Raw genomic sequence first — 12,817 nt, 5'->3', positions numbered from 1 at the left:
GTTTTAATTGAAACTCATCTTTTTGTTGGCAAGTTCATATGTCCAAAAAGGGCCACAAGATTCTAAAAATTACCCGAATTTATAATTTTTGGGGAAAAAGATTTTGGTTGTGTAGCCGGTGTTCAATCTGTCCATAGATGAAAGTTTCAATTCACAAAGGCAGATATTTTTTTACTTGTTAATTAATTTGTTCTCGCAGTAAACACTGGCGACAGTGCCTTCCGCCATCTTCGACCCACCTGCGTATATTGCCAAACCATCCAGAAGAGAGTAACCTTCAGTCCAAGTGTCCCTACTCGGAAAGATTACGGATAGCAGCAAGTCAAACCTGAAGGAGGTGGGTATATAATCTCTTACGCAACACCTGGCTTTTATTCATGCCTACAATGGGCCACTGGTCTCCGAGTAAAGTGCCACCATCCATTAAGCTAAAGAACTTCTCATGTCCGAAAAGTAAAATACGACACGGAGTCATAATCCGTTCTCGCAGCCTTAAACTGGACCAGGATATCCAGAGGTTGCCGATTCAGAATTATGTTCTATACGGCCTAACGAGTGCCTTTGGTTGAGCTGGTAATCAGTATTGATGCAGTCCTTTGCATCAAGTTTGGACAGTAACGTTTTATTCTTAGGTACTTGCCACCAAACAAGTTCACCATAAGTTGAGACGGGGAGGACAACGGTTACATCCACTAGTCATACACTGGCTGCATGTAACCTTAGTCCCCAAATTTTCCCAATTAAGTTCTTGCAGGTGTAGAGTGCAATCAGTCCTTTCTACGCTCGCTCCTCAACATTCCTTTTTCCATGTTAAACGGTGGTCCAGGATTGTACCGACGTATTTTGCTCCCGGAGAAAGTGACAATCCAACTCCTATCAAAACTGGAGGCTGGGAATCTGGGTTAACTTTAAGACCATTGGTTTTTGGCCCAGCTTGTCAGTTGTATCAAAACACTTTGAGAAAGGTCAGACAGGGTTGGTAAAAATTTGCCATTTATCAGCACTATCGGCAATTTTCGAAATGAAGCAACCAATGTTACGTTTTCGCCACACCAGACTTGTTTCATATATTGTGAGAACCTGGCTGGCGTCTGTAAAGGCCTGGGTACATAAGCTGCCTTGCCTGCTTACCTTGCTTACTTCTGATAAAAGAATAAAAAGGAAAAGGGCAACCCAGTTCGAAATTTTCTCGGCCTTCTTTATTCTTTTATTTTTATTATGTCAAAAATGAAGCAGGAAAGCAAGGCAATCAGGCAGAACAGCTTATGTACGCAGGCCTTAATAGTTGGTGGTTTTCCAAATTCATCAATTTAAGAAAATAGTAGTGGGACGAATTCCATATTTTGAGGTTATTTGAACATATTACAAATAAAGTTATCGATTTTTCGCCTCTCATTGTAATTTGCAGCGCATTTTTAACATCATAATAATTGTAAAACAAAAAAAAAATAATAATATGCATATTAAAGACAACAATTTTATAAATGGAATTGGCTACTGATGCGTGTTAAATAAAAAAACTAATTGTTTTTGTGTGTGTGCCTTTTTTGTTTTTATGTAAATAAAATTAATTAAGTCATATTTTCTATCAATGGTGGTTTGGTAATATCCTCTTCTTTCGTATCCTTAAACAAAGCAAACAACACAGCACAGTAAATTATAATTTATACAAACACAAAACAAACCTTAAACAAACAAATTCAGTTGGTTGTATAAATAAACAAAGAAGAGCTTGTTTAAATTTGTCAAAAAAAAATGTTAAAAATGCTTAGCAAATTACACTGTTTGTGTCTGAACAAATATGGGCAAAATATAAAATGAAGTGTAATATAGAAGCAAATATGTATGTTTTCCACATTTTGTTAAGACTTTGTACGCATTTCTCTTTGCCCCCTTTTAAGAACATTTGAGATTTATTGAAAATTGTTTAAAAAAAGTTAATATTTTCCAACATGTTTTGAAATACAATGGCTGAATTTCTTTGTTTTTTTTCAAATTTTAATAAAAACCATTAAAAAGCTAATTATAATTTTATGTGCTTGTTGAATTTTCTATTGATAAATATCGTTGCGAAATCCGCTGTTTATTTAATCTTTCACATTTCATTTCGCACAAAAATCACAAGGATGCTATTATTGAAAATGTAGTGGTGAGCACAAGTATTTGAACTGAATAAAACTGCACATTTTCTAAAAAATTTTCTACATTATATATTTTTCTTATTACTTGTCTTTTATGGTTCTTTTATTACACAATTATATTGTCTTACTAATCAGCCATCATCATCAACATCGTCATGTATTTCACGCTTTATTTTTTGTTTGTAGCACTTTTGCAAAGCACTTAACCAATTACCATGTGATCGTTAAAGCTTTAATTCAAAAAATGTTTCAAGCAAATCATTTAAAAACAAACATTTCAAATGTTTTTCTCACATAAAAAACATTATTTAAACAATTTTCAATTTCTCTTATTTCGTATTTTTATGATCAACACAAAACACATATTAGCAATGGCTTGTGTATGTATGTATATGTATATTTTTATGTACTATAAAATTTATGAATGAATTTTGTTGACTAAAGCACAAAAGAAGGAAACTAATAAATGATAATTTCAAAAATATAGGCAAATATAGACAAAATATAGAAAATTAGTTCTAAACACTCCTATGTCTCAAATTTTAAATATTCCTTTTCTTATTTCAAAATTCCATCTATAAATATTTCAATTGCTATACTCTTGTGCCAGACACTGAAAATAACACATGAAAATATTGTTACGGAATTAGATTTAACTAATGTCCGTGTAGACGTTGTTTTATTCCCCAGTACGATTTGTACCAAATAAAACAGGGTTCGTTTTAGATTACGTTTCTACAATGCTTTATTTACTTTATTACACTTATTCGGAACCTACTTTAATTACTAAGCACACAGCAAGTCTCTAGTTAGCACGCAGCACTTCTTTAACCAATCTGTTCAGTTCAACGCTTAAAACACAACTACTACGTTATTGCCATTTCCCCGGTATTTATCCCCAAAGTCTCCCTGTTCTAGAGTCCTCCAGAACACATATGGCAACATCTCGAATCTGTGCAGCGAACACACAGACGCACATTCGCACTAAGCGAACAACCATACTCACATACATACATGGGGGAATACAATTGGACGACAAGCACAGTAATGACGTAACAACAACAAACAAGTGCAAAGAAGTAACAAACTAAACAATAATTACATGATTATGGCAAAACAAAATAAAAGCACATTAATGAAAGGTAAAGTAACATCTAGAATAATGAAGAGAGTTCTACATGGTAGTTGTTGTTGCTTAAATAGAGTAACTGCGTAATAAAAACTTAACGTTACAATTCAAATTTTTAAATTAACGGAAATTAAACTAAACTAACTTAAAGCTATCAGTTACATTCGTAACAATATTTTAGCTTTTAGGAGAGAGCGGAGGTGAAGGAGCTCCCTTTCTCCCTCCTTACCCATAAGCTCAAAACATTTTCATGAAAATTTTCATAGTCTGGCACAAGACATATTGATTCTGATTTGAATTTGAAAGTCAACGTATTACATTGTAAGCAGAGGTGTATTTTAATACTCCCGAATTAAAATCTAAAATTAAAAATATGTGTTTTGTGTTGAATTCATTCCTGATATACATATGTTAAATTTTCATAGTTTATTTGTTTATAAAAATTCTAATAACTATATTTATTTTCTCAGGTGGTTGATGAGCACAGCACTCAAGTGAAACCAGAACCGAAAAATCATCGTACACATATTTTAAAATCCGATTGGTTTTGGTACACCATTCAAAATGGTTATGCTGATGAAATGGATTATTTGTTTGGAGATGTAAGTTTTGTATTTTTATATTATCTTACAATAACTTTTACTAAATACGTAACTTTTTCCCATCATTCCAGTATTTGGATAGTATTGCAAATACCCCGAATACCGATCGTCGTGAATCATTGCCAATCAGTTTTAATAAACGTAAACGCAAACGTTTTTCACAACGTATTCAATTGGAGGGTACACCCTTGGGTTCAACCAAACGGCGTTCTTCGGTGTCAGATGCTGGCCTACTATCGGCATCGGGTAGTTTCTTTGATTGTAGCGGTACACCAAATAAGCTGGAAAATGGTACAATATTAACAGAACCCGAAACGTCGACATGTGAACAACAAACACCGCCGGGTAAAAAGGCATCTATGCGTTTTAATCATTTTATGGATTTCTTTAGTACTGAATCGAATTATGTTGGCATTTTGGATACGATTGTGAATGTAAGTAATGAAAAGGGGAGGCAATTATTCTCTATTTATATCCTACACCACCTTGTGGCAAGGTGTATTATGCCTTTGGGCATTAGTTTGTAACATTCAAAAGGAAACGAGATAGACCCATAGTTCCTTTTAGGGATATACATAGAATCACTTTCTGTGTCGCATGTCCGTCTGTCTGTCCGTCAGTCCATGTATTTTTGTAAACAAAGTACAGGTCGCATTTATTGCCCGATTCGCATGAAAATTGGCCAAAGGACAAACGCAAATAGGTTCAGATATGGATATAGCCCCCATATATATCTTCGCCCGATTTAAGTCATTTGGTGCAGGAAACATGCTATATATGTCCGATTTCAATTAAATTTGGAATGTGCGACGGTATTTAGTCTAGAAATAAGTGTGCCAAATTATATAGAAATCGGTTCTGATTTGGATGTAGCTCCCATATATATTCTCGGCCGATTTTAGGTATTTGATGCACGAAAGGCGCTATATATGACCGATTTCAATAAAATTTGGAATGTTTGCCGGGATTTGGCCTAGAAATAAGTGTCCAAATTATATCGAAATCGGTTCAGATTTGGATATAGGTCTCTTATATATTTTAGACAGATTTGAGGTATTTGATGCACAATATTTGCCCGATTTCAATGAAATTTTGGAATGTGTGACTGACGGTGGTTATTCTAGAAATAACTGTGTCAAATAATATCGAAATCGGTTCAGATTTGGATATAGCTCCCATATATATTTTCGACCGATTTGAGGTATTTGATGCACGAAACACGCTATATGTGTCCAATTTTGATGAAATTTGGACTATCAGACGGAATTTGGTCTACAAATAAATGTGAAAAATTATATCGAAATCTGTTCTGATTTGGATTTAGCTCCCATATATATTTACATATTCACAGTGGTGTAGGGTATTATATAGTCGGCCCCGCCCGACTTTGATCCTTTCCTTACTGGTTTTAGTAATAACAAATCAATTCTTGAATTCTATAAAATTCCTTATACCGATGTGGTGTGTACATTTTATACCGAAATAATGGTTTTAGACTCCAAGTATGTTTCAGATAATTTGGAGTTGATTTAGCCATGTCGTCCGTCTGACTATCTGAATGGTGCGCACGATAACTCTCGAACGGATCAACCAATTTGGCTCAAATTTTGGGAATCGTAATATTTTGTCCAATCTTACTTTAAGTTCTCCTTCTGAATTGGTCATAACTTTGCATATGGTAATATTACTTCTATACATAGATTAGCTTTGAATATGGACTAAATCGGTATACTCCTTCCTTCCACCTAATCGTTAAGAAACTTCAAAGGCAGGATACTACAGTATCATGGACTGATGATGGGGAATCCAAGGTGACTCCAACATCGGTCTATGATTCAGATCTGCCAGAGAAGTCAAATTTACCGAACACTAAAATCGTGCCGTGATGTATATTCGCCAATTCGTGGGACGAGATTCGAATTTGCACACTGAGAAGGAGGTCTTCACCATCAGAAGCGAACTAAAGTAGATGAGGAAATTCAAGAGAATTTACTCCAACCCAAAAGGAAATTAAGAAGGCTAAAGAGTCTACCCCTAAAACGTAAAGGAGAACAAAAGTGGCGAAGGGGTCTGCTTCTAAGCCCGACTCAAACACGAAAAGAAAGGATAAAGCGGATGAAAAATCGGCTGCGAAGAAGTGATGGTGGTTGGACCAACTTAAAAACCACTCCTTCTAAGAAGACGGACAAACCTTCACAGCAAAAAACTGTGAAACGGGTTCGTTTTTCCGAAAGTCTTCCAGCTTTCGCCTAATAACACGATGGTTTCTCAACCCATCGACCTCCTACGTCAATTCCACGACAGCGGGTTCTTTGCACAGGCCTGACCCGAAACCAGAAGTGTTTCGGCCAGCGGCTGTCAAAACAGCATCAAACTTATGATGCTAAAACAACTACAACTTCTTACGCAGTTTCCCTTGCCCAGAACGCCAAGGGAAAATAAACCCAGTACCGAGAAGGTAACCAACTTCTCGGACAAATCTTCCTTCAAGGCACATGAAGAAATGCGCAATAAAACTTAGGCCAGACCAGCCCTAATGAAGAGCGCGGACGACCTTCGAGTTGCAATCATCGGCAGAGCTGACCCCTACAGAAGAATTAGAGAAGGTCGCCTGTCGAAACCGGCAAATCAGGTTGATCGTCAGTTCGGCAGCGTCTTCCTTTAAAAAGAGGTTTCCTTGTTCAGGCTGTTAATGGCCTTAGTGAACTTTGGGAGGGGGCTAATCCAGCTGCGGTCTCCATATCGGAAATACCATCCAGAAAGTTGTTTCCAGCATGGAACTAGAAGCTCATATTGAAAATACTTCAAAATCCAGATCTCCTTAGGTTTAGGCAATACTCTTAGCCCTTGTAAGTAGAATGTAGGGATGGATATTAGGGTAGCTGTGAACTCCATAGGTGAGGGACATTTAAGAAAGCGTGAGGGAAAACTAAATTTCGGTTTGGGATGGATTCAGTTCGGTTTGAATCCACCTCATCCAACTCAGTAAGAGTAGGAGGTAAACGGCAATCGCATTGCATGCGTACTTTATTTATGGGAATAGTATGGTTTCCTACTGTTTGACTTATTTATCCTTAATTTACTTAAATACATTTAATAGCCGAAATATTAATATATTTTCTTCTATAGCTCTTCAAAAATCCCCTCGAAGAAATAGCCGAATCAAGTGATGCCCTCCTTAATAAATCCGAAATCAAAGCGATATTTGGCAATTTCATTCCCATACATGAAGTACATCAAAGTATGCTGGAACGTTTACGTGCCATACACAGTAAATGGACAGAGGATTGTTTAATTGGTGACATTATATTGCAACATCAAGATGATCTAATTAAGGCCTATCCACCCTATGTTAATTTCTTTGAACAAATGAAGGAGACTCTAATACAGTGTGATACACAGAATCCACGTTTCCATGCTTTTTTGAAAATCAATCAAACCAAACCCGAGTGTGGGCGACAAACGCTACAGGATCTTATGATTAGGCCTGTTCAGCGATTGCCAAGTATTAGTTTGTTGTTAAATGACATTCTAAAACATACCAATAAAAGTAATCCAGATTATGCACGACTTGAGGAGGCTCTAAAAGCCATACGTGTTGTCATGATGCACATCAATGAGGATAAGAGAAAGACAGAATCTCGCATGGCCATATTCGATATATTTAATGATATTGAGGGTTGTCCGGTAAGTAAAATATACACACATATTCTTTTCAAGCAGATTATTGATGTATTTTTTCTCTTTTCAATTGCAGGCACATTTAGTTAGCTCTAATCGCAATTTCATATCACGTTGTGAAGTCTCCGAACTCACCGATAGTCTTAGTGGTCGTGGTGATCATTTGGTATTGTACTTATTTTCTGATTCCATTGAAGTGTGTAAAAAACGTTCACGTGGCTTTAACAGTGCCAAATCCCCAAGTACAGCAAAATCATATAAGCACATTAAATTGATGTCCTTAAATGCCATACGTTTTGTCATTGACATTACCGATAGCCCGCGGGCATTTGCCTTGCTTTGTCGCCAGGATAAAGACAAATTGCATTCATTCACCATTACCGATGAGGAAATCGATAAAGTGATGTACTTGAAAACGCTTTGCAAGCAAATGGCAGAGAATGCTTGTCGCACAGATACGGTAGGTTAAGAGAGATTTTGTGATAAATAATGCCATACATATTTAATGGTTTTGTTTTTTTATTTTACAGGATAAAGCTTTACTATGTCGGACTTCTCAGGAATTGGAAGTGGATATTAGTGATGTGAACTTAAGTACATTATCAAAAGCATTTAAATTGGCGGCACGCACACGTTTAAAGGTAGGCTTTGTTTGCCATTGAGCTAGTTTCAATTCATTAGAATTTTGTGTTTTATTTGCATGTATTTTTTTTTTTGCGTTCATTTTATTTTGTATGCTGCTGCTGATGTGGTTGTTTGTTATATCTAACATTTGCTTTTTATTATTTTTCCGATACAACCAACCACTGATGTGTGTCTGTTAACCATCCATCTAAATTAAAGAAACTATTTACTCTACCTAGGTCGGGCGCGCATTTTCATTCAACAAAACCCCTTCCAAATTGAAACGCGCTGTATCAACAATGATGACATCACCATTTGGCAGTACAAATTCCTTGACACCCGCCTCTCAATTAGCTCAAATGCGTTTGGCAAGTTGTACAAATATACATGTAAGTATTAAAAAAAAGTATTTGATTGTGTTTAAATAAATTTTGATTTTGAAATAAGAGCTGTGGGATTATAATAAAGAAGAGCGGAATTTAATGAATTTTGAATTTGTTGCAGAAAATATTTTTTAAAGTCCGCATGAAGAAGGTGGGCTTATATGATCAGCAACTTTTAAATTTTGTATCATATAGTTATGAACAATAAATAGGCTATGCTATTTTTCTCTTTGTGAGGTGCTTAAAAATCGTGACACAGTTCAGAATCGCACATAAATCAGTGTGGGCAGTTCTTGGTATAGTCTTTTTAACGACCTAATTAATCTTAAAATTGATGACTTGAGAAACGTCAAATCACCTCATAGCAATCCCATTACCTTAAATTAATTTAAAAATAAATTAAATGTGGACTACTTCGCGGTCAATATTTTCTGGAATCCCCCCTGCTGTGTGTAGATATTTTTTGCTTTGGTAGTCGTTATGATCACGACATTGTTTAACATAACATTTCTTCCAAACGTACATGAACTTCTAAAATAGACTACATCCCCCATAGTGCGAGTCAACCATTTCCCTACTCTTACTGAATTGCGTGAAATTCACCTTTCCCTCGCGCATTCTTAAACATCCTTGTCTTATGGAATCCATATTCTTCATTTTCTTTACAAGGGGTTAGATTAGTAATAGTGAAGCTCCAGCATTTTCAGTATGAACTCCTTGTCCGCGGTAGGTGGGTGAACACATTCTGGAAACACCTTTCTGGATGGTATTTCTGATATGGACACCGCAGCATTAACAGCCTGAAAAGGAAATCTCGCAATTCTTCTTATGGCAGTTAATACCTTGACGCCCTTTTAAGGAGGCCCATCCGAACTGACGGTCACCCAGATGTACCATCACAGAAATAACTCTGAAGACCTGTTTCGACTATGGCGCCTTTGTCATGTGCCTTGAGGAGGTTTTTCCAGACGAAGCCGCTACCTTCTCGGTACTGGGTTTATTCTCCTTGGCTTTCTGGGCAAGGGCAGCCGCATAGGAGATCGATAGGTTGACAACCTGAGAAATCCTCGACTTCTTAGGCGAAGTCTGGGGGCCTTCGGGAGAAGGAACGTTTCACTTTTTTACTGGCAAGCTTTGTCCGTCTTCTCAGAAGAGGATGGTTTTCAGTTGTTCCAAACATCTTGACCTTTCCTAGCCCCATGTTTTACCCTTGCCTTTCCGGTTTGAGGCGAGTTTAGAGGCATGTCGTTTGGTTAAGGAGTAGACTCTTTAGCCTCCTTCATTCCCTTCTGAGTTATGTTCGGCTTCAGAGCAGTGATTGGCTCCACCTTTTTGCTTTGGGTAGTAGGTTTCGTCAATTAGAGACTATAGCTTGAGCGATTACAGGAGCTGGAAAGAAGATCTTGTCCTCCTAAAGTTCGGGTCATGAGGGTAAGTTCTTTCAAATTTCCTCATGTACCTCAGCTTGTTTCTGATGAAGAAGACTTTCTGAGTGTGTAAGTTCGGATCTCGTTTCACGAATTTACGAAAATTCATCACAGCACAATTATTGTGCTTTATATCTTTGATTTTTCTGGAAGATCTGTCCTTAGAGTCTTTGACCTGTATTGGAGTTTCCTTGGTATACCCATTACCAATCAATGATCCTGTTGCATCCTGTTATAGAAGGAAAGTGTCGATGTAATAGGACCAGCGGGAACTTGGTTTGCTGCTAGTTGAGCATCTGAGTCCATACTACCTTCCTCCATGTTACTTTCATCTTCCCCATGTTGCTTTTCATCTTGGCTGGGTTCGCCATGGTGTCCAGCTCGTCAATAGTCAGATTGAGCAGCATGCCCTCCGGTAATATGTCCTAGTTCTGCTCGATAGTCACATTGAACAGCATGTCCTCCGGCGATATGTCTTGGTTCTGCTGTTCTGAAAAAAGTCTTTCCAGTTAGTCAAGGAGTTCCCTAATTTGTCGCTCTAAGCTATCTTCAATAATTTTTAGAGTCTCGTGTAGGTCGTCACAGCCCATAACTTCGGTCCTGTCACCCGTAGACCGGTTTGCACCAGTCTTGGCTATATTGTTGTTCTTTGAGAACGTCTTTCCTATCATTAATATTTGCTACACTTGTAGCATGTACAGCTGTAGGTGCCAACGCATTTGCATCTAAAACAGCCGGATCATTGGGTTACTTACGCCCTTCTCCTTAGCTTTTTTCATTTATTTTTCTTCCCATCGTAGTTGTTTAGATAATAGCCTCTGTTTATTGAGATATTAGTCTCTGTTAGATGCCACTTCTCTAACCCCAGCAAACTGATGGTCCATGGTTGAAGATACATGTTGCATCAGGTCTGTCTGAGGCTACCCTCAGAGAGTTCTGATTCAACATGTCCAAAAACCGCCTGCCAATCCGTCTCCCGAAAAGACGCATCCAGTAGGAGAATAATTACTCCTTTTTCCATTAATAAGCGATGTATGCAAAAACGACTGTTTCGTATTAACTTGGTTTTTATTTATTTTTTTCTCGTTAGGGTCTTATTGTGGACCTCTTTATTTACAAAAACTTTTAACTAATTCCATATTTTTTTACTATTTCAGGAAGCCGTTGATGATGATAATTCAGGTATACGCAGCAGTTCACCCTCAACGCATTCAGAGGTCTTAGTACCACCAATGTCTGTACAGCCGGCTCGTAAAAATATCAACTCAAGTTTGAACAGTGTCGGACGCATTTGAAAGTGCATAATTTTGATATCTGTGGCACCCACAATTTCAATACTTCTTCTTCTATTCTTAATATTTTTTTAAATTTTCAATTTAAATAATTGGCGTCCCAGTGTCGAATCTGTTGTATGACACTTTAAATTAGTAAGACAAACAAACCACCCCACGTAATATAGAAATTTAATTTGTTTATTAGAAGAACAGATAGTGAACCTAAGAGTTTTCCTGTAAATGTTTAATTTTATTCTTTATGAGAAGAAAAAGGAAGAAGAACTACTCAGTGTTTCTTTTTTAAATTTTTTTGCCTGTAAGATTTTGCTTTCCTAAAGTATTTTAAATACTAGTTTCTTGTATTTTTTAGCTTAAAATTAAGAAGAGATTAAGCTTTTACTACTAATACTACTTTCAGTACATTTTTTACAAAGGACTCTTTTAAATTGTCTTCGATTTATTGTTTAAGCGATTTTCTTAGATATTTGGAACATAAGTCATAGATCATATTTAGTTTAGAATTATTTCTTAAAAATCTAGAAATTGTGATAGGTCACAATATTAAAAAACTTATTTGAAAATTCCATAGCATGAAATACTGCTATTTTCGTTAGGATTACATATATGTTTCTATTCCCCCAAAAAAATATTTTTATTAAAAAAGCAAACATTTCCTAAAATGACTCGTAAGGGAACAATTAAACCGTGTCTTATGACAAAAACTTTGCTCAATTTTAAGTATTGATCAAAAATTGTCCCGCTTGTATTGTCTAGCTAGCATTGTACATAAATTCTATATATACAATTGGGATTTTTCCCAAATATTTTCCTAAGATACTATCAATAATATTCTACATATATAATCCCAAATATATCTCAAGAAAATGCAAAAATTATTCTTTAAAAATGAAACCATTTCCAACATAAATATATCAAAATAAATTTTATGTTTAATGTTCGTAATAAAATGCTATGCAAAAACAATATATTTGGTAATCTATATACAAAATGACAATATCAGCCCACCTACCTTATTTCCACATATCTGTAATGAAAGTAAATATTTGCAAACTGTGTATGATTCAGTTAATAACAATAAAATTTAAAAATTTTTTGTGTATAATCTATTGTTTTAATATTATTGTTTTTGGGAAATGCTTAACTTCTCTTTATATGGAAAATCTGAAGGATTTTATGTCATTATACCCTCAGCATTTATGCTAACGAGGGTATATAAACTTTCAAAATGTGTCTCATCGAAATAAAGGTTTAGACCCAAGTACGTTTGGACGAAATGTGTTTCAGACAGTTTGGAGTCGATTTAGCCATATCCGTCCGTCCGTCTGGTACGCACGATAAACTCTCGAAAGAAGCAACCGATCGGGTCCAAAAATTTGGCATTCGTAATATGTTGTCCAAACTAAGTTTAAGTTCGAAGATGGGGACCTATCGGTCCACTCCTTCGAGTACCACCCCCACAAAAGTTCAAATTTGTTTGTGCGCACGATAACTCTCGAAGGGAGTAACCGAATTGGTCATAACTTTGGACATGGTAA

At 36.2% G+C, this 12,817-nt stretch overlaps 1 protein-coding gene across 6 annotated transcripts in view; it reads left to right on the top strand.

Annotated features, from left to right (window-relative positions):
• pbl (epithelial cell transforming 2 pebble) overlaps positions 1–12,381 on the top strand; it is an 89,907-nt gene extending 77,526 nt beyond the window's left edge. For 5 of the 6 annotated variants that reach the window (XM_073987838.1, XM_073987841.1, XM_073987840.1 and 2 more), the window contains 7 exons: positions 3,741–3,872; positions 3,944–4,306; positions 7,002–7,559; positions 7,630–8,013; positions 8,084–8,194; positions 8,417–8,566; positions 11,145–12,381. In XM_073987838.1, coding sequence (XP_073843939.1) covers positions 3,741–3,872; positions 3,944–4,306; positions 7,002–7,559; positions 7,630–8,013; positions 8,084–8,194; positions 8,417–8,566; positions 11,145–11,282 — 1,836 coding nt within the window. In that variant the 3' untranslated portion in view covers positions 11,283–12,381. Of the gene's footprint in view, positions 1–3,740; positions 3,873–3,943; positions 4,307–7,001; positions 7,560–7,629; positions 8,014–8,083; positions 8,195–8,396; positions 8,567–11,144 lie in introns of all 6 variants that reach the window. The other variant, XR_012412988.1, reaches the window with a different exon arrangement.
• The last annotated feature ends 436 nt before the right edge of the window (positions 12,382–12,817 follow it).

This window comes from Musca autumnalis, unplaced genomic scaffold (assembly GCF_047663935.1).
Source record: "Musca autumnalis isolate F117 unplaced genomic scaffold, ASM4766393v1 scaffold_4, whole genome shotgun sequence".
In the NCBI taxonomy this organism is placed as follows: Eukaryota; Metazoa; Arthropoda; class Insecta; order Diptera; family Muscidae; genus Musca; species Musca autumnalis.
Note: the sequence above shows the minus strand (reverse complement) of the source record. Positions and strands in the feature narration are given on the sequence as shown.